At 45.0% G+C, this 27,096-nt stretch overlaps 1 protein-coding gene across 1 annotated transcript; it reads right to left on the bottom strand.

Moving 5' to 3' along the window:
* Positions 1–3,217: 3,217 nt before the first annotated feature.
* Positions 3,218–26,178, bottom strand: LOC309335179 (kyphoscoliosis peptidase-like; the record flags this gene model as incomplete). Its single annotated transcript, XM_081850054.1, has 7 exons — positions 26,074–26,178; positions 23,545–23,599; positions 22,400–22,518; positions 6,787–6,895; positions 6,487–6,604; positions 4,922–5,107; positions 3,218–3,341 (listed from the first exon to the last, which is right to left on the bottom strand). Exons 2-7 carry the CDS (start codon positions 23,588–23,590, stop codon positions 3,218–3,220), a joined length of 702 nt encoding a protein of 233 aa, XP_081706180.1. The 5' UTR covers positions 23,591–23,599; positions 26,074–26,178.
* Positions 26,179–27,096: the final 918 nt, after the last annotated feature.

Here is a 27,096-nt window from a genome sequence, read left to right as displayed (position 1 = left end):
GTGCCATCCTGCTTAGCAACGCGTCTCTGGTTTCTGCATTTCTTCAGAGGATCCTGACAACTAGCCCCATGCTTTGAGGGCTGTGCAAAGCAGCTTTGGAAAGCCATGTCCTATCAGTCAAGCCTCACCCCTTACCTGCATGTGAGAATGGCCTCATGGACCAAGTGGGGGAAGACTTGGGGAGGGGGCAAGATGTGCTCAGAGGTCAGACATTTCCCACCCCAAAATTTCACCTCAAGAACTGATGGACTCTTACTTTGCCTCACAATACAATGGTACCTCAGGTTAAGTACTTAATTCGTTCCGGAGGTCCATCCTTAACCTGAAACTGTTCTTAACCTGAAGCGCCATGTTAGCTAATGGGGCCTCCCGCTGCTGCCGTGCCACCGGAGCACAATTTCTGTTCTCATTCTGAAGCAAAGTTCTTAACCCGGGGTAATATTTCTGGGTTAGCGGAGTCTGTAACCTGAAGCGTATGTAACCCGAGGTACCACAGTAGTTTTGAAATGTGCCAGGTTTTCGCCGTCCGGGAGATGAAACGTTCCAAAACGGAGGCGTTCGGGAGCTGAGCTTTGACTGTAATATATTGGTGTCCGCATGAAATCCTCCTCATCCCATTGTTGTCCTGTGTCTTTACCCCTTTAAATGCAGGATTTTTCCATCCTTTGGAAGTCCAAATGGGGCATAATCTTTGAACTTAGGACATGACTGAGTGCTAGCAGTAGGAGGAAGTGCAGGGGCTGCGCCCCAGAACAAATTTTCCCCCATCATTGATTCTTGTTTCTTTTCTTATCAAAGCAAAATCCTACATGTCTTTGCTTTTCGAAAGATCTCCAAGGGAACAAGGGGATCCCTCAGCTCAATTCCAGCAAGCGGGACAGTTCTTGAGTTTTGTGGTTACAAATCAATAGTCAGCCAGTCTCCTGAAAATGCCATGGGGCCTATTATGTATTCAGTGGTCTGTGTTTGCCTGAGCTTGAGTCTGGACTAAGGATTCTGGGCTCCTGTGTTCTGATTCGATACATGATATCCAATCACAGAACATTTCAGGATTTGGGCTTTTGCCATTGGCCCTTAAACTCTGAGTCATGATTCGCAGCTTGGAAGTTTAGACAGCCAATCACGTTGGGAGTGGGAGTGGCCCAGGCCTTCAGAAATGTCTATAAGCAGTTGCTTTGACCCTGTTGTCCAGTTCTGTTAGTTCAGTACAGGTTCTTGCTGTTATCGCTGTGTCTTGCCTCATGGGAACCCACCTACACTTCAGGGCCACTGTTGCTTTGCAAATAACCCTACAAGTTATTAGCCCCCAACAATTTGCTTGCTCACCCTGACCTCATTAAGCAGAGAAGTACACTGCATGGTTATTCTGTGACCTCCTCCTACAAGATTCCCTCCTGGAACAAGCTTCTACCAGCTAACTTTCCTAGGATCCCAGCCCGCAAAGCTCTCCTGTTACCAGTAACTAGAAGGATCCTGGACCCAGTCACTGCTTTGTTTCTCACTGTTTTTTATAAGCGACCCAAATGAGTCAGCATATTTTCCGTACCCCAAGTGGATTTCAGAACACCAGGATAACTAAGCAGGCAAAAAATAAAAGTTCAAATCTTTATTTCCTAACCAAATGTTACACAACTTAGGATTCTTTCTTCCTTGCGAAGAGAAACCCTGAAAAAAGGGGGAATGGAAAGGGGCAGGGGTGTACACACACAAAAGAACTGAGCTACGGATCCTTACAATATAACAAGTAAAAATTGGGAAAGGTGATGCCCTAGAGAAGGATTTCTGCTGTTTAAGTCTTCCCTGGATTGCTTCACACTGCAATCCTTCTCCAAATTGGTCTTCCCTTCCCATGGTCCTTCTCCTTCAAATTGCCTTCTCTTCCCCAAATTCCTTCTCCAAAAATGGGCCTTAATACAACACATGGAATGAAAAATAAAGCTCTATCACACAGGATCTTTTTTTAAAAATATGATGATGTTGATGATGATGATGCTTTCTTAACTGTAGTTACATCCGTACATCAAAGACATTTTATAGTCAAACTCATCAAAATAAAAATTCCAACAAAGAAGCATATATCTTCATAAATTTCACTTCCCGTCCTTCTCAACATCTTTTCACTCTAATAAACCTATTACCTAAATTTATCAGCAAAATCATAATAAATTATTAATATGAATCTATGTATATATATATCTATTTTAACCCATTTAACCTTTATTTACAGAGCTTATTCAAAGGCTGCTACAGAATTCGGATTGCAACACTTATTTTTTAAGTAACTCTTAGAGGTTCCCAGTTACAAATGAACTCCTGTTTTTGCTTATCTTTAATCTTTTCCAAGAGATTCTCTATCACACAGGATCTTAGAACGTTGTCCCGAAACAAAGTTTGTCCTCAATACTGTCCTCTTCACATATATGGGGACATCCGCCACCCGCACAGGCTCAAAGTTTCCACATATTCAAGTAGCAAAAGTCCACATCAGCGGTGAATGTGAATTGCCGCAAGCCATCTTGATTGCTTCTTAGCCCTCTCTAAGCAACATACAAACACGTACACTAATGTAATTATTCTATTCTAGTTGGCAAGCTGCTGCGAAGGTCACTTTGGTTTGACATCAAGGTTACTAATAAAGAAATAGAGGTGATATGTATATATATATAGAGAGAGAGAGAGCAATTACCGTATGTTTTGCTCTATAAGACTCAATTTTTCCCTCCTAAAAAGTAAGGGGAAATTTGTGTGCGTCTTATGGAGCGAATGCAGGCTGCGCAGCTATCCCAGAAGCCAGAACAGCAAGAGGGATTGCTGCTTTCACTGCGCAGTGATCCCTCTTGCTGTTCTGGCTTCTGAGATTCAGAATATTTTTTTTCTTGTTTTCCTCCTCCAAAAACTAGGTGCATCTTGTGGTCTGCTGCGTCTTATAGAGTGAAAAATACGGTATATAAATTGTGTGTGTGTGTGTGTGTGTGTCATAAGCGCAATTGTCTCTAAAAACATTAACTTGCCAAATATGCAGATTTCCCTCAGTGCTTCTGCTTTGTATGGGTATTGGCTTATGCGACACAGTCCTTCCCTTTTGAAAAACGAGACTGATTGCCAATGCAACTGTGTTCTGGATAGATGCTTCTAATCAATTTTACATATTTCAGTGAGTGATGTTTCGGTGGATCTTCCAGTCAGTCAGTCCTACAGAATAAAACTCAGGCATATTTTAGTTGTCACATCCGTCCATATTCAGCCTTAATGTCTGTTTCAGAAGCTGCCACCTGGGGTCATCTGGGAAGTGATCCTCAATAAACAGAGCAGGATGGGTAAGGAAGTAAAACTCACTGTATCTGCAAAAGAAGACCGTGGAATCATGCAAGCTTTCATAACGTTTCTGAAATCAGAACCAGGGTGAAGCAGGCAAAGCGGTAGAAGAATGTGTGTGGAATATTTACATGCCCAATTCAGATTTCAAGTAGAACTATAATTTAGCATAAGGGATGCGGGTGGCACTGTGGTCTAAACCACTGAGCCTCTTGGGCTTGCTGATCAGAAGGTCGGCTGTTCGAATCCCCGCGACGGGGTAAGCTCCCGTTGCTCGGTCCCTGCTCCTGCCAACCTAGCAGTTCAAAAGCATGCCAAGAAGTGCAAGTAGATTAATAGGTACCGCTGCAGTGGGAAGGTAAACGGCGTTTCCATGCGCTGCTCTGGTTCACCAGAAGCGGCTTAGTCATGCTGGCCACATGACCCGGAAGCTGTACACCGGCTCCCTCGGCCAATAAAGCGAGATGAGCGCCGCAACCCCAGATTCGGTCACGACTGGACGTAATGGTCAGGGGTCCCTTTACCTTTACCTATAATTTAGCATGTTGAGAATGAGCCGTAGCGGGCCTCAGGCTCACACTCTTCCCACCCCCCTCCATCCCTGCCCACCTGCAAAGGGTTTGGAAACGACCTCCTGGTTTAGATTAACCAAAGTTTGTTGTCTCACCCAAATCCGACAAACAGCACTTTATGTTAACTATGGTTTGACAAGCCATCTTCGAACTATCGTTTAGCTAGCTAGCTTGTTTAAACAAACCATGGCTAACATTAGCCACAGTTAAAGGTCTGTATGACCCTTCCGTGATCTAATTCCCTCTAGACCAGCCTTTCTCAACCTGTGGGTCCCCAGATGTTGTTGAACTACAACTCCCATCACCCCCAGCTAGCAAGGCCAGAGCTCAGGGATGATGGGAGTTGCAGTCCAACAACATCTGGGGACCCACAAGTTGAGAACCGCTGCTCTAGATGTTGCCGAACTCTAAATCCCATCAAACCCAGCTAGGAGCAGTGGGAGTTGTAGTCCAACACAGCACTAGGTTGACAAACAACAACCCAGCTTCCAGGATCACCAGGGTAAATGTAACACTCTAGAACCACTCAAGAGGATAAATGGATGGTTGGAGGAGTTTACATAATCTCCCTGCCACCGTGACACGCCATGCCAATGGCTTAATTCTAGATGCATATAATAATTCATAATAATTCTAGCTGGAATATAATAGTCAGCCCTGTGGCTGTCAAATCACCAACTCTGAGATGTAGTCTAAGGGGGGTGGGGAAAGTTCTCTAGAAGCAACGGAATTGAGCTATGCCTTCGTTGTGTCCCACACTGGTGAGAGCCAGTGTGGTGTAGTGGTTAAGAGCGATAGACTTGTAATCTGGTGAACCGGGTTCGCGTCTCCGCTCCTCCACATGCAGCTGCTGGGTGACCTTGGGCCAGTCACACTTCTTTGAAGTCTCTCAGCCCCACTCACCTCACAGAGTGTTTCTTGTGGGGGAGGAAGGGAAAGGAGAATGTTAGCCGCTTGGAGACTCCTTCAGGTAGTGATAAAGCGGGATATCAAATCCAAACTCTTCTTCTTCTTCTTTCTGCCTAACAACATACCTGAAAGTGAAGTTGCCCTTGTCATCCACGCAGCCACTTCCCCACGTACTGTCCAAAAGGTGCCACCTTCCATCGAGATGAACAGTGCTCCAGACATGACTGTTATATTCCTCAATGACCTGTTCTGCTTCGTATCCATACCCTATGCAGTAGCCTGACAACGTCTTGCACTGTATCCCTGCAACACTGAGAAGGGAAAAAAGGTATTCAGGAACAGCATTGTGATCAAGGGACTGCGGCTGCTTTCGCTGATTTTCGTTTTGAACAAGATCCTCCTTCACTTTGCTGTTTTCAGAAGCCAAACAACAGCCTTTCCGGCTCATTGCATTTCACACTTGTGCTTGTCCTGTCTGGTCTGCCTTGTTAGGGGTGTGCATTGTGGGATTTTGATGGAGAAAATAGAATTATTTTGAGTGTCACCTGGGACCACTACTTTCCTTTTCAGAAAAGCCATGGCTCAGTAGTGCTAACAGACCCAACTGTGACCACAGCCTGCCTCATTTCTTTCTTTCATATTACAAGTTACAGGTAGGTAGCCGTGTTGGTCTGCCGTAGTCGAAACAAAACAAAACAAATTAAATTAAATTAAAAAATTCCTTCCAGTAGCACCCTAGAAACCAACTAAGTTAGTTATTAGGGAAACGGGTGGCACTGTAGGTTAAACCACAGAGCCTAGGACTTGCCGATCAGAAGGTCAGCGGTTTGAATCTCCCCCCGACAGGGTGAGCTCCCGTTGCTCGGTCCCAGCTCCTGCCAACCTAGCAGTTCAAAAGCACGTCAAAGTGCAAGTAGATAAATAGGTACCGCTCCGGTGGGAAGGTACCGCTCTGGTGGGAAACAGCATTTCCGTGCGCTGCTCTGGTTCACCAGAAGCGGCTTAGTCATGCTGGCCACATGACCCGGAAGCTGTACGCTCCCTCGGCCAATAAAGCGAGATGAGTGCCGCAACCCCAGAGTTGGTCACAACTGGACCAAATGCTCAGGGGTCCCTTTAAGTTAGTTATTGGTATGAACTTTTGTGTGGTATCTGAAAAAGTGTGCATGCACATGAAATCTCATACCAATAGCTAACTTAGTTGGTCTCTAAGATGCTACTGGAGGGAATTTCTTTATATTTTTAAATTTAATTTTATTTATTTTGTTTTGTTTCATATTACAGATGTAGGAAATCTTTGACCATCCAGATGTTGCTGAAGTATAGCTCCCGTCATTTCTGGCCATTGGCTAAGCTTGCTTGGCCTGATGGGAGTTGCAGCTGAGCAACATCTGGAGGGCCAAAGGTTCCGCATGCCTGCTATATAAGCATGGCGGTCCTTTCTTTGCACCTGGTCCAGTTATCCCATTCAGGACCAGGGTGTCCACCACACCTGCCCGCCCCCTCTCCCAAAGAAACAGTCCATTGATTTCAGTGGATCTGCTCAAAGCTTAATTCAACACAACCCTATATATGCAAATTTGCTTCAGGAACATTCAAACCATTGAGGAGGGTTGGGGAACCTGTGGCTCCCATCATCCCTGCCACGAAACCACTGCTTGACCCGATAACTGGGGCTGAAAGAAGTCACCTGCACATTTCTTCAAAGAGTCCACAATATCCTGTACAAATTCCTTTCCCTGACTGCAGGACATCTGCTGCCTCTGAAGTCCTCTTGGCTTCGTCATAGAAGGCTTCCATATCATATTCTAGAGAAATAAACACATTTATGAAATATCACCCCAGAGCATGAAATGCATAGTGAACAAGGGTCTGCAAGAGTCACGTGTGGGTTACAAACATTCAGAAGATGCGAGTGAGCAATCAGTTCAATGAGCATATGTCTTTTTCCCTTAACAAAATAACAAAAGTTTATTGTGTGACAAATCACCTATATGATGGCAAATCCACACCCAAATGGCTCGGACTTTCTCCAGGTCACTGTGGGCTTTTTGGAGCAAGACGCTCACCAGGTTTTCCACGCTATCCTTGACATTCACCTGTTTCACAAAAGGTAAATAGATTTGGTAGCAGTTAGAATGGGTCAGTGTCGGGATGCAGTGGTGGACTAGATGGAGGACAATAAACTGTGTTTGCATCCTGGGGCGATGGAGTATCTTGGTGGGTGGTTCTCATGTTCTAGAAATTGACAGGTTTCCTGTTCTGGATGTGGTTGCACTCCCCCTGAAGGAGCCAGGTAATAGTTGGGGGTACTCCTGGATTCATCATCATCATCATCATAAATTTATATGCTGTCTATCTGGCTGGGTTTCCCCAGCCATTCTGGGCAGCTCCCAACAGAATATGAATAATAATAATTAAAAAACAGAACATCAAACATTAAAACAAGGTTGCCTTCAGATGTCTTCTAAAAGTCAGATAGTTGCTTATTTCCTTGACATCTGATGGGAGGGCGTTCCACAGGGCAGGTGCCACCACCGAGAAGACCCTCTGCCTGGTTCCCTGGTTTTTAATGACTTGTGTTTTAATGTATTTTTAATTTTTTGTTGGAAGCCACCCAGAATGGCTGGGGAAACCCAGTCAGATGGGCGGAATATAAATAATAAATTTCAGCCTACATGAACAGTCCCTTTTCTTGTGTTAATCATGCGCAAAACAGAGTCTTGTGACTCATGATGCTTCCCATTGTGGCCTTCATCATGGACATAAGAAGCTGCCTCTTCTCAGGAGAGCACACTTGAAGGTACTCTTAGAATCCAAATCCACGTTTAAAAAAAACCCTGATAGGCAGGACTATTACTCCACTTGTAAATATATCACAATAAGAAACAGCATACCTTCTGTGCATAGGCATCGAGTTCCTCAAACTGCGTCAAGTCTATTTCTATCGATTTCTCATTGCATTCATCCCAAGGATAATCTAGGAAGAAACATGGAAGACGTGGATTTTGATCTGTTCTCAGACCTATCTACAGTATTCATTCACCAGGACGTTAACTGTAGTTTCATTTCGGGAACTATAATGGTGACACAAACAGGGCTGCTTGAGGTGATGGATAAAATGTACCCACCCACATGCCACATACAGAAACCCCATTCCACTTGCAAAAACCAAACGGTGGTGATGGGACAAAATCCTTCACCATACCTGAGAGCAGGCTAACCTAGTGGACGTAGGGCAAACATAATAGTATGTAGGGATGTGTCTTCTCTTCCCTCCACCCACCCAGGAATATCTGAAGCCCGAAATGGCCCTCTCACTGCCTAATGTTAGGGCTGGCCTTGGCGTTAAATGTATGGTGTATCTAATTTTTACCATGCAAGCCTTGTTCCCAGAACATCTCAAGAGGTGTGGACGGGCTCTCATGAAAACTGCTTTCTCTGCTACTATGATATACAGCTCCCATTATTCCTTGCGACTGACCATGCTTGCTGAGGCTGTTGGCAGTTGTAGTCCAGCAACATCTGGAGGGCCAAACGTTCCCCACAACTAAAATATAGCCATATATAGCCATAATAACGGGACGCAGGTGGCGCTGTGGGTTAAACCTTGCTGATCAGAAGGTCGCGGTTCGAATCCCCGCGACGGGGTGAGCTCCCGTTGCTCAGTCCCTGCTCCTGCCAACCTAGCAGTTTGAAAGCACATCAAAATGCAAGTAGATAAATAGGTACCGCTCCGGCGGGAAGGTAAACGGCGTTTTCGTGCGCTGCTCTGGTTTGCCAGAAGTGGCTTAGTCATGCTGGCCACATGACCCGGAAGCTGTATGCTGGCTCCCTCGGCCAATAAAGCGAGATGAGCGCCGCAACCCCAGAGTCGGCCATGACTGGACCTAGTGGTCAGGGGTCCTTTATAGCCATAACAAAGAAGTTATATTTACCGTACAGATCTTTTTTCTCAAGCGCCATTGATCTTCCTCCTTCTCCTGGAAAGCCTACAAAATCGCTACTGTTGGGATGAGACAAGATGCACATGAAAGCATATATCGCAATTTCCATCATCCCACAGAGTCGTCATCCTGGCAGTGGAGCTGTGCTTGCGCAGGTGAGACAGAGCACTGGCTTGGGAGACAGCTGATGCTTCATTGAGTTGCAAAGACTTTCTGGGACATTGTACAGTGGTACCTCAGGTTACATACGCTTCAGGTTACATACACATCAGGTTACAGACTCCACTAACCCAGAAATAGTGCTTCAGGTTAAGAACTTTGCTTCAGGATGAGAACAGAAATCGTGCTACGGCGGGGCAGGGGCAGGGGCAGCGGGAGGCCCCCATTAGCTAAAGTGGTGCTTCAGGTTAAGAACAGTTTCAGGTTAAGAACGGACCTCCGGAACCAATTAAGTACTTTACTTAACCCGAGGTACCACTGTATTGTAAAGACTGGCCAGGTTAAACTTGCACAAACTTCAGTTTGGGTTTTCTGCAGATTGACATTTGCTCTGAATTAGCACCAAAGAGCAGGTTTTTAGGGGAATGTTCTGGGGCAAAAAAAGAGTGCTCACAGAGCTATAAAGCACAGACCATACCGGGAAGGAAAATGTAAGTGTGGATAAGCCCTCGATGTTACACTGACAATCACAGAGTTGCTGATCTCACCTCCTTCCTCCTTCCCTTCCTCCTCCATGATGCCATACATAACGGGAGCACACTTTGTTTGAGTTGCAAGACCAAACATATGCTTATCACACCTCCACCTTAGCCAGACAGATCTAGAATCTTTCCTATCACACAGGTATTTCCAATAATAAATATTAGGTCTCTTATTTTCCTGACTGTAGCCAGGGTCAAGTGCTTTCCTCCAAAAGGGATTCTGCTTCCGTTCAGCTTCTGCCAACATCCAGCTCCAAATGCTAAGAGTAGGGAGATTTATTTACCCAATCAACCTGCAAGCTTGGTGTTTCAGCAAGGTATCTCCTCATCCTGCCCCCCCCGAGCATATCCATTTTTATTATAGTGGTACCTCAGGTTAAGTACTTAATTGATTCTGGAGGTCCGTTCTTAACCTGAAACTGTTCTTAACCTGAAGCACCACTTTAGCTAATGGGGCCTCCTGCTGCCGCCGCACGATTTCTGTCCTCATCCTGAAGCAAAGTTCTTAACCCGAGGTACTATTTCTGGGTTAGGGGAGTCTGTAACCTGAAGCATCTGTAACCTGAAGCATCTGTAAGCTGAGGTACCACTGTAATTGGGTTTATAAAGTTTATATACCACTTGACCTTAAAGGTAAATATAAAAGCCATTTACAAAAAGGAATGAATACAGTGGTACCTTGGTTCTCAAACTTAATCCGTTCTGGAAGTCTGTTCCAAAACCAAAGTGTTCCAAAACCAAGGCGTGCTTTCCCATAGAAAGTAATGCAAAATGGATTAATCCGTTCCAGACTTTTAAAAACAACCCCCAAAACAGCAATTTAACATGAATTTTACTATCTAACGAGACCATCGATCCATAAAATGAAAGCAATAAACAATGTACTGCAGTCACACAGTCAATCCATCAGTAGCTGAACTGGGTTCCACACAGTCACAAAAACCAAAACAAAAAAGCCCCCAAAACAAAAACGTAAAATAAATAGCAAAAACAGACAGACCTCAGCGTAACACTCAAAACGGAATGGAGCTCATTCAGCTTCTGAAGAAAGTTTGCAAACTGGAACACTTACTTCCAGGTTTGCAGTGTTTGAGTTCCAAGTTGTTTGAGTACTAAGGTGTTTGAGAACCAAGGTACCACTGTACTTCTTTTTAAACAAAACAACACCCAAGCACCTATTTGAATTCCTATTGGCCACAAGATGGCAATGGAAGATGGTCTGAAACCTTACGGCACGTTCCCTAGGAGTGGAAACACAAAAAAGGATGTTGCAGAGGGGAAGGCAATTGCCTGAGCATCATGTTGTCGTTTGAGCTTCAGCCACTTCACTGAATTCTGCCTTTAGGGAAAGGTTTGCAGCTTAGTGGCAGAGCAGAAGATCCCTTGTTCAGTCCCAAACAGAGAGGACAGTTATAACAGGAGGAAATCAAAAGGTGAAAAACAAAACTATAAAATAGGCATGTAGAATGAGTAGTTGCACATGAGTTAAAATAACAAAGTACAAGTAAAGAGTCTCGATTTTATCAGATCATCAGGTATTAGTTCCAGATCTACTAGGCTTGTGTCTTGAAAATGATGGTTTTGCTAGTCTATGTCATGAAGAAATGCCAAATCGCCTTTGAATTTAATCATGTGTAAGGTGCCTTAGAGGGACACGGGTGGCTCTGTGGGTTAAACCACAGAGCCTAGGACTTGCTGATCAGAAGGTCGGTGGTTCAAATTCCCGCAATGGGGTGAGCTCCCGTTGCTCGGTCCCTGCTCCTGCCAACCTAGCAGTACGAAAGCACATCAAAGTGCAAGTAGATAAATCGGTACCGCTCCAGCAGGAAGATAGACGGCGTTTCCATGCGCTGCTCTGGTTCGCCAGAAGCGGCTTAGTCATGCTGGCCACATGACCTGGAATTTGTATGCCAGCTCCCTCGCCCAATAAAGCGAGATGAGTGCCGCAACCCCAGAGTCGGTCACGACTGGACCTAATGGCCAGGGGTCCCTTTACCTTTTAAGGTGCCTTACTTTCAAATATTTTATTTTGTATGAATTCCCATGAATTACATTTTCTAGATAACATCAGTATACGTTCTACACCATACACTCAAATATAATTTAATGATCCCATTACGTTTTGTACGCTAATAAGACAAGGGATTTGTTTTCTTTACAGTCAGAAGTCTGCTCTTTTATTTAACTGTGTAAGCGTCAACACCTTCTCCGCTGGGTTGTTTACCCTGCAGGGACTGTGCCTGCAATCAGCTCCTGCCTAGAATCCCATCAAATTTCACTAGTTACTAGTAATTAGACAGTTCCCAACCCCAGTGAGTTGTTGAGTTTCCCAAACCCTCTTTCAAAGAAACGCAAGCAAATTAAGATGCCTTGGTTACCTTTTTGATGCAGAAGACGTCCGAGTGATTATTTTTCTGCTTTGGAGGAAAAAGTATTGCTGCAGGACGAACAATTAAGCGCTTTCATCCAGGAACAAAGTGCCAAAGTGAGGGTGAAGGTGAGGGCAGAGCGTGGTTTGATCTGAGGTTGCCAACACCACCACCCTCCTTGAGACCTTGGCAATTAGGACAGAGGAGTAGCAGGAATGGCACCTGTGAAGTGAAAACAAACAGAAATCATTAGATGTTTTTAGCTGGAGTGTGTCCAAGCTCCCAGCGTGGGGGAACAAAGATACGGCAGGTGTCTCTGTTGCTCATTTCCTCTCCTCCATAAGAACAGCCTCTTGTTCTCACAGTGGCCCATGGGATAGCAGCAACTGCAAGCAGGATCTGTGCACAAGAGCCCTCTCTCCTCCTGTGATCTCCAGCAGCTGGTATTCAGAAGCCTTGCTGCCTCCTTGGCTTATAGCCATGGATAGCTCTCTTCTCCATGAATTTGCCTAACCCTCTATTAAAGGTAAAGGGACCCCTGGCCATTAGGTCCAGTTGTGGCCGACTCTGGGGTTGCGGCACTCATCTCGCTTTATTGGCCGAGGAAGCTGGCGTACAGCTTCCGGGTCATGTGGCCAGCATGACTAAGCCGCTTCTGGCGAACCAGAGCAGCACAGAGAAACGCTGTTTACCTTCCCGCCGGAGCTGTACCTATTTATCTACTTGCACTTGATGTGCTTTCAAACTGCTAGGTTGGCAGGAGCAGGGACCGAGCATCTCACTTTCAGGCCAAGAGAGCCAGCGTTTGTCCACAGACAGCTCTCTGGGTCATGTGGCCAGCAAGACTAAACCGCTTCTGGCGCAACGGAACACCGTGACGGAAACCAGTGTGCGCAGAAACGCTGTTTACGTTTCCGCCGCAGTGGTACCTATTTATCTAGTTGCACTTTGAGGTGCTTTCGAACTGCTAGGTTGGCAGGAGCTCGAACAGAGCAACGGGAGCTCACCCCATCGCGGGGATTCGAACCACCAACCTTTCAATTGGCAAGCCCAAGAGGCTCAGTGGTTTAGACCACAGCACCACCCGTGTTCCTTAAGACCTAAAAGGGAAGAGGGGAAAGGACTATAAGGACTGGTTTTAGCATTGCAATTAGATCAGGCATAACAGGAGCGGGGGAGAAGCCTTTGGGAGTCTCCACCTCTCTCTTTAAGAGCACAGCAAGATTGAACTTCAAGGGGAAGAAAAGAGACTTCTCTCTCTCCTTCCTTTTTAAGGGCTCAGTTCAGGAGTGCCTGTGAGCTCCCTGCAGGGTGCCTGGCTTGCCCAATCTCTCTGCTGAACCAGCACTAAGAAGGATCTCCCCCTCTCCTAATGAGGGGCGTGGGCACAATCTTGCTTAGTGCTGAGTTTTGGCACACCAGAGAGCTCTCTGCCAGGAGCGCCATGGCTCAGCCGAACACACTAGGCTTGTTTGCCCCTTAGATCAGCTGATATGAAGGGGGAGCAATCCTGCTTAGCAATGGGTCCCTGCTTTCTGCATTGCTTCAGAGGCCCCTAACAACCAGCAGGCTGGCAGATATTTTGGGAGCTGCACAAAGCAGCTTTGGAAAGCCACAACCCTATCAGTCAAGCCCCACTCATACCTGGATGACAGCAGGTGTAGAGGGGGTTGGCCATGGTTTGCCAAGAATGGTCATATGGCCCAAATGTTGAAGTGGGGGCAAGATTTACCCAGGGGTCGGACGTTCCCCATCCCTGCTCTAAAGATACAAAATGTGACCTTAGGAGCTGGAGGTTTCTTGCCTTGCCGCAGGGAACAAGCACCCAATACTGCTGAAATGTGCCTTTGTAAACAACCGTGTTCTATCAAGGCCTCTCCACGTGAGTTTGCCATTCAAGCAAAATTCAAATACCTTCATGTGGATCTTTATTTAACAAAATGAACCTTCTTTGGGAAAATTAAAGCACTTTTATCTCTTAAAAGAAGAAAATTTTTATCTTGCTCAATTTCCTTTCAGGGGAAAAGCTCCTGAAGGTATGAAAGAGCAAAAAAATAATTATTTTTTTCAAAGGTAAGAAAATTAGCCAAATACAGAAGCCATTTAAAAAATGTGAGGAGGGGTGGATATGTCCTGCTGACTTCTTCATCATCATCATCATCGTCATTTATTATTTAGACCCCGCCCATCTGGCTGGGTTTCCCCAGCCACTCTGGACGGCTCCCAACAGAATATTAAAAACACGATAAAACATCAAAAATTAAAAACTTCCTTAAACAGGGCTGCCTTCAAGTGTCTTCTAAATGTCAGGTAGTTGTTTATTTCCTTGACATCTGTAACTTCTCGTAGTGAGGGAACCGCCAGAAGGCCGTCGGAGCTGGACCTCAGTGAAGGAGGCTATTTAGGGTTTTAAAGATCAGCCTGGAAAATGACATGTTTTCTTCATGCAACAGAAAGCAGTTTGGGAGTGGGTCCAGTGCAGAAAATTTCACCCTCATACTAAAAGGCAAATACTGTAATAACTCCAGGAAAACATACTGCTACGAAATGTGTGTCTGGACCTGTACGCAAGTCGATCACGCACACATATTTCTATGCATGCTCCCAAGAGTTTTAGGATCTTTTACTGGAGTTAAACACGTGTCTGTTATGAATTCATGCTTAATGTTATGTCTCAATAAGTTCACACACAGGAGGAAGAAAGAAAAATTGGTTTATTGCAATGAAATGAAAATGAAAGGATTATATTTTCAGACAGCAAGATTTACAAGTATAAGAGGGCAGCAAATCAGACAGTACAAACACACCTTGATTTTAAAGAGTAATAATAATAATAATAATAATAAATTTTAAAGAGTAAAAAGATCTCCATCAAAAGCCTAGAATGTTTCTTCTTTCACCTATTCGTTGACCTATGATCCAGCAAAGTGCAGGGCTTTTCTTCAAGAGCATCAGAAATTTACACGAGGATTTCCAACATACAGTCATACCTCAGGTCACAGACGCTTCAGGTGGTGTTTTTTCGGTTGCGGACCGCCGAAACCCAGAAGTACCAGAACGGGTTACTTCTGGGTGTCGGCAGCCGCGCATGCGCAGAAGAGCTAAATTGTGCTTTGCACATGCGCAGAAGTGCCAAATCGCGCTTTGCGCCTGCACAGAAGTGCTAAATCGCAACCTGTGCATGTGCAGAGGCGGGTTGCGAGTGATGCGGGTTGCGAACGTGCATCCCGCACAGATCACGTCCGCAACCCAAGTGTCCACTGTACTTAATTTTGCGCCTTTCTTTTGGAAATAAATGCAACTGCTGCACACATCATTATCTGTTTGAGAAGCAGCCACTTGGGGTCATCCGGGAGGTGATTCTCAACAAACAGAACAGGATGAGTAAGGAAGTAGTAGTCGTTGCATCTGCAAAAGGACAAGGAGCAGCGTTAGAATGCTTACAGGCACAGTTCAGATGGCAAGTGAAACCACAGTTTAGAATGCTGAGAATGAACCAATGTGAGCCCCGGGCTCCCACTTTCCCCCACCTCCTTCCTCTCTTGGCTATGAAAGGTTTGGAAACTAGCTCCTGGTTTCAAGCACCTACAACTTCTCTTCTCGCCCACATCAGATGGACTGACAAATTCAAACCATAGCGTATCAAGCTAGCTTGTTTAAAAAAAACCATAGTCAACATTAGCCACAGTTTAGGCTTTGGGGGAGACTCTAAACTAGCCTTCCAGATGATACTGAATCCTTCCAGATGATACTGAACGCTGTATCCCATCAATCCCAGATAGCATGTCCAATGGTCAGGGGTGATGGCAGGGCCAGATTTAGGTTTGATGAGGCCCTAAGCTACTGAAGGTAATGGGGCCCTTTATATGTCCAGCTGTATATAGAAATGAGCAAACCAGTGATATTTTAGGGAGCAGGTTAGCAGGCGGGGCCTGTTACTTAGATCATGGGCACCCACACAACACAAAACAAAACAAAACAAAACACTGTTGCTGTATGTAGGTTTTATTTTATTTGTTTTTTATCTTTTATCTTGGAAATGTACGTCCAGTTTTTGTTTCCTTTACATTTTTGGGAGGCCCCCAAGAGAGCGGGGCCCTAAACTATAGCTTGTTTAGCTCATATATAAATCCAGCACTGGGTGATGGGAGTTGAAAACAGCTGCAGGGCACCAGATTGAAGAGGTCTGCTGTGTTGCAATGAATGAACCACCTCCAGAACCCCCAAATCTTGCACGCATAGCCCAACATACTCAAATGAACCATTTGAGAAGATAGAGGGTGGTGGAGTTTCCTTGTTTCCCCCGCCACTGTGACGTTCCATGCCAATGGCTTACCATATTGTTCACTCTATAAGACACACTTTTTTCCTCCTAAAAAGTAAGGGTAAATGTGTGTGCGTCTTATGGGGCGAATGCAGGCTGCGCAGCTGTCGCTGAAGCCAGCAGAGCAAGAGGGAGAGCTGCGCAGCGCCTCTTGGTCTGCTGCCTTCCCAGCGAAGCGGGAGGAGGGACGGAAGGGAGCCCTTACGGAGCCCCTTCCGTCCCTCATTCTGCTTCGCTGGGAAGCCAGTGGACCAAGAGGCGCTGCACAGCTCTCCCTCTTGCTCTGCTGGGTTCAGCAGAGCAGCGCCTCTTCAGCGAAGCAGGAGGAGGAAAGGAAGGGGCTCCGTAAGGGCTCCTTTCCGTCCCTCCTCCTGCTTCGCTGAAGAGTGATCGAACATTTTTCATGTATGCAACAACAGCAGCAAGGATACTTGTCGCTAAATATTGGAAAACTCAAGATTTGCCCACGCTGGAAGAATGGCAGATGCAACTGATGGACTACATGGAGCTAGCAGAAATGACTGGCAGAATCCGAGACCTGGGAGAGGAAGCAGTGGAAGAGGACTGGAAGAAATTCAAGGACTACCTACAAAAACACTGTAAATTGTATGAGTGCTAAGAAGGATGAGGGATTTGAAAATAACAGGGCACCATAAAATTTGGTGAAAAGATTGTGAGAATGAGTGAATTTTATGAGAAAAATAAATTTTGAATAAATACTATGGTAAGATTAGAGATTTAAGACCTAGATAAAAATATTCAAAGTCAGGGACAAAATATTGGAAAAGCGTACAATAAGAATGGAAACAAGGTGATAAATTGCTGGTTAAAGTTTTATAAATTTGGAAAGTAGGAGCGAGAGACGTGAGGAAGTCCAATAATGAAGAAAAGTTGGTTATTATATGATGTTAAATTTTATGTTTGTTTTTCTTTTTTGTTTGCTTTTTGCTATGCTGTTTTTTCTCTTTATTGTAATAAAAAAAAACTCTCAATAAAATTTTTTTAAAAAAATGAAGAGTGTTGCTTCGTCTCGCCTGCCTCCTCCGATCCCCCCAGCAGGGACAATGCTGCTAGGCAGCCAGCAGATCCAGCTTCCCCAAAGGGGCAGACGGATCGGTGGTTCCTCCTTCGCCTGATCCTCCCTCCTCCTTCCTCTTCAACAACATTTGATTCAGAATTTTTTTTTTCCTTGTTTTCCTCCTCTAAAAACTAGGTGCGTCTTATGGTTGGGTGCGTCTTATAGAGCGAAAATTACAGTAATTCTTATTCCACCAGCTTATAATGGAAAGCCCTTTGGCCATCCAATCACAAACCCCAAGAAGTGGACCAAGCCAAACAGAAAACCCAGGAAAACAAAGGAAGTCAACCAGGTTACAGTGGTACCTCTGGTTAAGTACTTAATTTGTTCCGGAGGTCCGTTCTGAACCTGAAACTGTTCTTAACCTGAGGCACCACTTTAGCTAATGGGGCCTCCCGCTGCCGCTGTGCCGCCGCTGCACAATTTCTGTTCTCATCCTGAAGCAAAGTTCTTAACCTGAAGCACTATATCTGGGTTAGCGGAGTTTGTAACCTGAAGCGTATGTAACCTGAGGTACCACTGTACATCATGGTGCCCCACACTATGATTGGCTTTCTATTTCCCCGCAACGTACCTGCCGAGCATCCCGCATCTTCCCCATGTGCAGTCCAGAAGATGCCACTTTCCATCAAGATAAACAGCATTCCAGGCGTGCCTCTTCATGTTCCTTGTTCTGCCGACCAAATACCTACACCGTATCCCTGCAAGACTGAGGGGGAAAGAAAGGTATTCAGGAACACCCTTGTGGCCAAGGGGTCTGGCTCCTTTCATTGCTTTTATTTTGTTTTGTTTTATTGGACTGGAATGGCCATCCTTCATTTTGTTCCACAACAGAGATAAGGAGAGTGGGATTTTTATGGAGAAAACAGAAGTTCTGCACGAGACCACTACAGTGGTACCTCGGGTTAAGTACTTAATTCGTTCCGGAGGTCCGTACTTAACCTGAAACTGTTCTTAACCTGAAGCACCACTTTAGCTAATGGGGCCTCCTGCTGACGCCGCGCCGCCAGAGCACGATTTCTGTTCTCATCCTGAAGCAAAGTTCTTAACCTGAAGCACAATTTCTAGGTTAGCAGAGTGTGTAACCTGAAGCATATGTAACCCGAGGTACCACTGTACTTTCCTTTGCAGAAAAGCCATGGCTCGCTAAGTGCTAACAGGCCCAATTGTGGCTGCAGCCTGTCTCGTTCATTTGCGTATCACAGGTAGGGGGAATCTTTGGCTCTCCGGACATTGCCATTGGTCAAGCTAGGGCTGATGGGACTTGTAGTTAAGCAACACCTGGAAGGCCCAGGTCCTCACTCCTGCTATAAAGGCATGGTAGTTTGTATGTTGCACTGGTGTATAAATTCATGTTACAAGCAGAATCGGCTTATATTTTGAAAAGAAGGAGTGAGGAATCTAGCTGATGCTTTTCAGGCAGCAAGAAGGGGTTTTTTAATGTACACGCAGTGTTTGGTGGGGAGGGACCAAGCAGGATTTCCAGTGAATACAGTGGTACCTCAGGTTAAGAACTTAATTCGTTCTGGAGGTCCGTTCTTAACCTGAAGCACCACTTTAGCTAATGGGGGCCTCCTGCTGCCATCGCGCCGCCCGAGCACAATTTCTGTTCTCATCCTGAAGCAAAGTTCTTAACCTGAAGCACTATTTCTGGGTTAGCTGAGTCTGTAACCTGAAGCGTATGTAACCTGAAGCATATGTAACCCGAGGTACCACTGTATATGCCTTCTTCTAGTCCGGGAATATGCAGTTGTCCCATGTGGTAGGGTTGTTGAGCTTTTGGGGGGCAAAGTTGTTCTGCTTTTCTGGGAAAATCTCCAAATAATCAACACTTCCAATATGGGCTGCCATGCAACCAGGTTTCCCTAGACATTTTAAACCGACTTCCCAGGAATTCACCTGGACGCCATTTCCGATGGATGAATGTTGGCAATATCTGGGAAATTCCAAACATATGGCAGCCCTACCGTACAGCGATCAAGCCTGCAATCTTGGCGTTATCATCACAATGCTCTAACCAACTGAGCTATCATATGATATATCAAAAGTTTCCTTCAGGATCATTCATAGTTTGGTGCTGGTGTGGGGAACCTGTGGCTCTGCAGATCTCCCACCGTCCCTTCCAAATAACAGCTGTTTGCCATGATGGCTGAGGCCGAAAGAGTTACCTGCACATCTTTGCAAAGAGTAGAGAATATCCAGAACAAATAGTCTTTCCTGACCGAAGGACATCATCTGGCTTTAAAGCCAGCTTCTCTCTGTCACGGCAGCCTTCCTCATCATATTCTGGAGAAATAAAGACATTTGTGAAATGTCACCCCAAAGTTTGCAACGCACAATGAAAAAGGGGCTGCAACAGTCACACTTGGTGTGGCAGGGACACCAGGTTTGAAAAAACAGCTGAAGCAACGTAGTCCAGGCGGGGAGTTATTGAAAAGCTATTTCATTGTGTCTTCATCTATCTGCATGCAATACCTTTAAAGCACATCTGAAACACATTCTTTCCCTCAAAGCATTCTGGGCGCTATAGTTTACCCCTCACAGAGTTACAATTCCCAGCAAACCACAGTGCCCATCATTCTTTTGAGGGGAAAGAATGTGCTTTGAATGTGCTTTAAAGGCATGGTGTATACAAGCCTAACTGCAGATTATCCAAATAAAAGAAGAAGCAGCCACCAACACACAGCTTTGCTGCTTGTGTTGTAGAGCGCTGACTTTTATCTAGTTAGGTCAAGGATGGGGACTTGTGGGCAGTTGTCAGAGGCAAAAGAACGCCAGAATGCAAAAGGTGGCATCTCCACCTACCAATATGATGGCAAATCCACACCCAAATGGCTCGGACTTTCTCCAGGTCACTGTGGGCTTTTTGGAGCAAGACGCTCACCAGGTTTCCCACAGTATCCTTGACATCCACCTGTTTCACAAAAGGGAAGTAGATTTGGTAGCAGTTAATATGGAGGAGCGGTATACCCAGTTCCTTCCTTCCTTCTACCTAAAGCTGCCAGTTGTTTAAAGAAAATTTAGGGTGCAATTGTACAGGCACTTACAAGACGCTCGGTGCTATTGAATTCAGTGGAGCTTCCTTCTGAGTCCAAATGTGCAGGATTGCACAGACGATTAAGTGTATGTGTTTGAGCTGAACAATCAATCAATCAGTCAGTTATTAAATTTGCCAAAAACTTACCCCTCGGTAAAAATAGTTCTGAAGGGAGAAGCATGATTAACCTTTCAATTTTCCAGTGTGCATACAGTGTCCACAAATTTCAGCTGTGATCCAAATCCCCTTTGTGATGTCTGGGTTGTGCATGTGTTGGATTGTGGGGAAGCATTCAGCCAGCCAGCCCTGTCAGCTTCCGCTGGTGGAGGGGTGCTCAACTCCCCATTCTACCTGTGGGTGGGCAATGGCATACATGGGGGGTGCATTTGTGGGGCAAGGAGGGTGAGGGGCTGAGGCAGACCTGGCTCAGAGCCGGATTCAGGTTTGATGAGGCCCTAAGCTACTGAAGGTAATGGGGCCCTTTACATGTCCAGCTGTCCTTTGTCAACAACAAATTGTTGCTGTTTTTTGTGTTGAATATATGCTATAGGGTAATTTATGGACCTAATAGGTATCTAAAACCATTTGTACATGTTACCATGCAATCAGTCCATGCAGAATGTAGGTACAGTGGTACCTCGGGTTAAGTACTTAATTTGTTCCAGAGGTCCATTCTTAACCTGAAGCACCACTTTAGCTAATGGGGCTTCCTGCTGCTGCCGCGCCGCCAGAGCACGATTTCTGTTCTCATGCTGAAGCAAAGTTCTTAACCCGAGGTACTATTTCTGGGTTAGCGGAGTCTGTAACCTGAAGTGTATGTAACCTGAAGCGTATGTAACCCGAGGTACCACTGTACCCTGTATATAGAAATGAGCAGGCTAGCAGTTGGGGCCCATTACTTGCATCATAGGAGCCTACACAACACAAAACACTGTTGCTGAATGTAGGATTTATTTTGTTTTTTTATCTTATATTTTGGAAATGTATATCCAGGTGTGTGTTTTTTTCCTTTTAAATTTTTTGGGGGCCCCTAAGAGAGTGGGGCCCTAAGCTATAGCTTGTTTAGCTTATATGTAAATCCGGCACTGCCCTGGCTACTGCTGTTGGAACCTGGCAGGATTGGGGAATCAGCACTTAGTCACAACCATGGTTGTTGATTCTCACCTAACTTTTGAGTCTTTTTTCAGCCAGAACTCACAGGAATTCAGTTCCAGCACCTCTCAAGTGGGTGCCATCAGTGGCTTAGCGTGGGGGGTGCAGGGGGGGCTGGCCGCACCAGGCGCAACATCGGGGGGGGCGGCGCTCGCACTCGCAGCTCTCTGCCCCTACCTGGCTCACTCACTCTCTCTCACTGCAGTGCCCCGGGTGCTGACAACCCATGCTACGCCACTGGGTGCCATTGTCATTTTAAGAGAACAAGGAAGGTGTTCGTGGTAAATTCTGGCACCTCTTTTTCTAGAAAAATAGCACTGGTTATCACCTTAATTTTAAAAGCAAAGCAGCTGCCAAAGCAATGTTATTGCCAAATATCTAAGTACAGTGGTATCTTGGGTTAAGTACTTAATTCGTTCCGGAGGTCTGTTCTTAACCTGAAACTGTTCTTAACCTGAAGCACCATTTTAGCTAATGGGGCCTCCCGCTGCTGCTGCACTGCCAGAGCATGATTTCCGTTCTCATTCTGAGGTAAATTTCTTAACTTCATGTACTATTTCTGGGTTAGTGGAGTCTGTAACCTGAAGCGCATGTAACCTGAGGTACCACTGTATAACTGCGTACTCCACACCATATTGTACAATTAATGCACAAGCCCCACCCTCAAATAACCCTGTGAACCATAGTTAAGGGGTGCTGCGAATCTTAGCTCTATGAGGGATAAACAACAGTTGTGGTATTCGGGGTGGAGGGCGGTATTTGCAGCCTTCGTGAAGAGGCACTTTTTATATTAACCATGCAGAAAATGGGAGCACCGTATTGTGACTTACGAAGTTTGTTATTCGACGTGGACAGAATAAGTTGCCTCCTATCAGGAGTGTCTACCTGAAAGTACTCTCAAATTCCAAATGCCCATTGAAAACCTGAGCATCCTAGCAGATTATTTGCTGGACTATTATTCTACACTGAACATATCACAATAAGACAAAGCAAACCTTTTGTGCGTAGGCATCCAGTTCCTTAAACTCTGCCAAGTCTATCGGCATTGATTTCTTATCGCGTTCAACCCATGGACCAAGTATGAACAAACATGAAATATTCAGTCGAGAAAGTCCTACAAGTCCAGCAGAAAAAAGGAAGAAGCGAGAGAAGGAGACAGTGAGACAGTGCTGGAGCAAACAGGATTTTGATCTGATCTAACAAGAGTATAATTGTACCTTGGATCCCAAACGCCTTGCGAGTCAAACATTTTGGCTCCGGTTTGTGAATGTTCTTTGGAACCCGGACGTCTGAGGCGACTTCTGTGACTTCCGATTGGCTGCAGGAGCTTCCTGCAGCCAATCGGAAGCCGCGCCTTTGTTTCCGAATGTTTTGGAAGTCGAACGGACTTCCGGAACGGATTCCGTTCAACTTCCGAGGTACCGCTGTACTCCTGGACACATGTAGACAGAACTTGCGGTGGGAGTGGCATGGTTTTCACGTCCTCCTGCAATAGTTGCTACCTCTTTAGGGAAGCTCCACCGCAGCAGCTAAGGCCATTGCACCCCCCTCCAATATCCATTCATCCGAACATAAACTGTAGGCTTATTTCGAGAACGATAATGGCAACGTAACAAGTGATGGAAACTGGGCTGATAGGTGAGGGTAAAACTGTCCCCATTCCCCTAACACCGGTGATAGGACAGAGTCCTGCAGCACACCAGAGGAGAGCAAGCTAACTTTGATATACAGCATGTTTGTGGGGTCTTTGGGCCTCCAGATGCTACTGAACCACAAGTCCCATAATCCTTTGCCCCTGGCTTTGCTTGCTGGAGCTGATGGGAATTACCGCCCAACAATATCTGGAGGGCCCAAAGTTCCCTACATTTGAAATACAGGTCAATGGCCACATATAACCATAACAAAGGAGATTCTGACTAAACATCAGGAATAACACTCTGATGGCAATATCTGTTCAACAGTGGAACGGACTCCCTCAGAAAGTCCTCCATCCTCAAAAGTTTTTAAGCAGAGTTAGATGGTCCTCTGTCATGGATGGTTTAGTTGAGATTCCTGCCATTGTAGGGGGTTGAACTAGATGACCCTCAGGACCCCTTCCAATTCTACAATTCTGTGATTCTGCGAAAGAACTGATATTTACGATTCAGATTTTCTGGAGGCTGCGTTGCTCCTTGTCCTTCTCCCATCTTGGAAACCTACAGAATTGGGATGAGATAATAGATGTACATTAAAACATATATTAACAGGGACACGGGTGGCGCTGTGGGTTAAACCACAGAGCCTAGGGCTTGCCCATCAGAAGGTCGGCGGTTCGAATCCCCGTGACGGGGTGAGCTCCCGTTGCTCAGTCCCTGCTCCTGCCAACCTAGCAGTTCGAAAGCACCTTACAGTGCAAGTAGATAAATAGGTACTGCTCCGGCGGGAAGGTAAATGGCGTTTCCGTGCGCTGCTCTGGTTCGCCAGAAGTGGCTTAGTCATGCTGGCCACATGACCTAGAAGCTGTACGCCGGCTCCCTCGGCCAATAAAGCGAGATGAGTGCCGCAACCCCAGAGTCAGCCACAACTGGACCTAATGGTCAGGGGTCCCTTTACCTTACTAAAGCATATATTGGCCATGCTGACTGGGACTGACGGGGGAACAATCTCTATATAGCTACACATTCCCCATCCCCGATATGTTGCTCTTACACCAGTGTGACATTCATAGCTGCCCTTAATTTCTTTATTTTATTTATTTCATGAGAATTTTAACTGATGCTTCAGGGAAACCTTGCAACTCAGTTGGTTAGAGCGTCGTGCTGATGACACCAAGTTCACAGGTCCGATCCCCATACATGACAGCTGCGTATTCTTGCACTGTAGAGGGTTGGACTCTGCAGTTCTATGATTCTATACATTGGCTCACATCCAGCATCCACATTCACTGAGGGGAAAACAGCGCCTCTTGAAGCACATCCCATGTATGTATCTGCTATATAGTTAGAAAAGCGGTTTGCCTGTCTGTGTGTTCTCTATGCATTCAGATGCATTCAGCCACTGTCTGGTGCAGGGTGGATAAAAATCAATGAGATTTTTTAAAATTAAAATCGGATTTTTTAATTAAAATCGGATTTTTTAAATTTAAATCAGATTTTTTTTTTTATTTAAATCAGATTTTTAAAATAAAATGCTTTTGGAGGAAAAATCTTTCTAAAGATAGTTTTCTATTCAAATTACATTACAGTGGTACCTTGGGTTAAGTACTTAATTCGTTCTGGAGGTCCGTTCTTAAGCTGAAACTGTTATTAACCTGAAGCACCACTTTAGCCTATGGCGCCTCCTGCTGCCACCGAGACGCAGCTGCATAATTTCTGTTCTCATCCTGAAGCAAAGTTCTCAACCCGAGGTACTATTTCTGGGTTAGCGGAGTCTGTAACCTGAAGCGTCTGTAACCCGAGGTACCACTGTATAGTCCAAAGGCTATTCATCAGGAAATAAGGATTTATTTTAGGTTTTTCATGTATGCTAAAACTCAGTCTAAGTTTTGGGTTTTTTTAATCGTTTAAGCACATCAGTTAACAAACATGGATACATATGGCATAATGTTATTGTTTTAGTTAAATAAATTGTTTAAATTCTTATTAAAGAAATGATTTTTTTCTCCTTCCAATAAAGTACAGCAGAAAAGTTGCCCAAATATAAACAATAATTTCATAATTACCTGTCTTTGTATTTCTAATAGTACAGTGGTACCTCAGGTTAAGTACTTAATTCGTTCCGGAGGTCCGTTCTTAACATGAAACTGTTCTTAACCTGAAGCACCACTTTAGCTAATGGGGCCTCCTGCTGCTGCCATGCCGCCAGAGCACAATTTCTGTTCTCATCCTGAAGCAAATTTCTTAACCTGAGGTACTATTTCTGGGTTAGCAGAGTCTGTAACCTGAAGCGTATATAACCTGAAGTGTATGTAACCCTAGGTACCACTGTATAACCAAATCACTAATTTTTGATATAACTGTAAAAACTACTCTGAAAATTTATTATTCCAAAAATTAAACCTTCATCTGGTTGTAAATGTTAAGATTATACCAGCAAGAATGAGTCTTTCTGGAAAAAAAAAATGATTTAAATCATCATCATCAGTCATCATCATCATCAATCTTTATTACGGTCCAGAGACCCAACAAATCATTACAAAGCAATACACAATTTATACAGCCTTCCTCCAGGTTAAACAAGCATTTTGTTTAGAATATAGGGATCATTTGTTCTTGCAAAAACTTTGCCACTGCTAATGTTCTAGCATTTGTCCGGTCTTCCAGTAGGAACCTGACATAGTGAGCCTCTGGTTTTAAATCAAGTCTTACTGACTAGTGATTTAAATCATGATTTAAATCAAATCCACCCTGGTCTGGTGTCAACTGTAGCTTAGCAAAAAAAAAAGCCTGCAAGTTACTAGCCCTCAACATTTCACTTGCTCATGAAATAGAGAGGTGTGCTAAATTGTTGTTCTGTGTTACCTCCAGGGATCGTTCTTGGAACGAGCTCCTGCCTGCTGACTATCTTAGAATTCCAGCCTGCAAAACTTAGCAGTTCCCAATCATAAGACAGTTCCTGGACCCAGCTGGTTCTTTCTTTTCCCAAACCCTCTTTCTAAGAAACAGGAATGAATGAAAAATGCTCTGCTTACCTCTTCGTAGTAGATGCTCAGCGGAGACGTCCAGGTGATTGTTTTTCAACTCCGGAGAAAAAGTACCAACGCAGCAGGACGAACAGTTCAGTGCTTCCAGCCAGGAATGAAGAGCGAAAGTGAAGAGAGGAGGGAGGAGCGTGGCTTCATCTCAGCTCACCATCACCACCAACCCCTCCTTGAGACCTTGGCGTTAGAGGATAAGCGTTAGCAGCAAATGCACCCATGAAGTCAAAACAGAAGGTGTTTGAGCAGAGCAGCGCTGGAGTGCGTCCAAGTTCCCTGCGGGGGGAACCACAGATAGAGCAAGTGTCTCCAATGTGAAGGCAAAGCCTAGCCATCCTGGCTCAAAGCCCCCCAAAGCCCTCTCCTCCCTGAATATGTCTCATCCTCTTTTAAAGTCATCCAAATTGGTGGCTCCTGTGGGAGTAAGTTCCATAGTAAACTGTACGCTGCATAAATAAGTATTTTCTTTTATGTGTCCCAAATCTTCCAACAGAATCTTCTGTTAACTTTGAATCCATCTTCCAGCTTCGTTGGTGTTCACAAGTTCACAAGTGTTAAGAGAGGGGCAGAAAAACTTTCCTCTGTCCGCTTTTCTGCATGAAGGCATAATATTATAAACTTCTCCCAGCTGGATTGTTGTCCTACATTCACGTGTCCTTGTTTTCTTTTTACATAAGGGGGTGGGGGGGTATGCAGGGCCGGATTTAGGTTTGATGAGGCCCTAAAGCTACTGAAGGAAATGGGGCCCTTTATATGTCCAGCTGTCCTTTGTCAACAACAAATTGTCGCTGTTTTTTGTGTCGAATATATGCTATATGGTAATTTATGGACCTAATAGGTATCTAAAGCCATTTGCACATAACAAATAAGAGCTTACACAACACAAAACACTGTTGCTGTCTGCTGGTTTTATTTCATTTGTTTTTTATCTTATATTTTGGAAATGTACATCCAGTGTTTTTTTCCTTTAAATTTTTTTTTGGGGGCCCCAAACTCTAGTTTGTTTAGCTTTGTTGT

The sequence above is a fragment of the Podarcis erhardii genome (genome assembly GCF_964252035.2).
Source record: "Podarcis erhardii genome assembly, chromosome: 2".
Classification (NCBI taxonomy): Eukaryota; Metazoa; Chordata; class Lepidosauria; order Squamata; family Lacertidae; genus Podarcis; species Podarcis erhardii.
The sequence above is the reverse complement of the archived record's forward strand: the minus strand, read 5'-3'. Positions and strand labels throughout refer to the sequence as shown.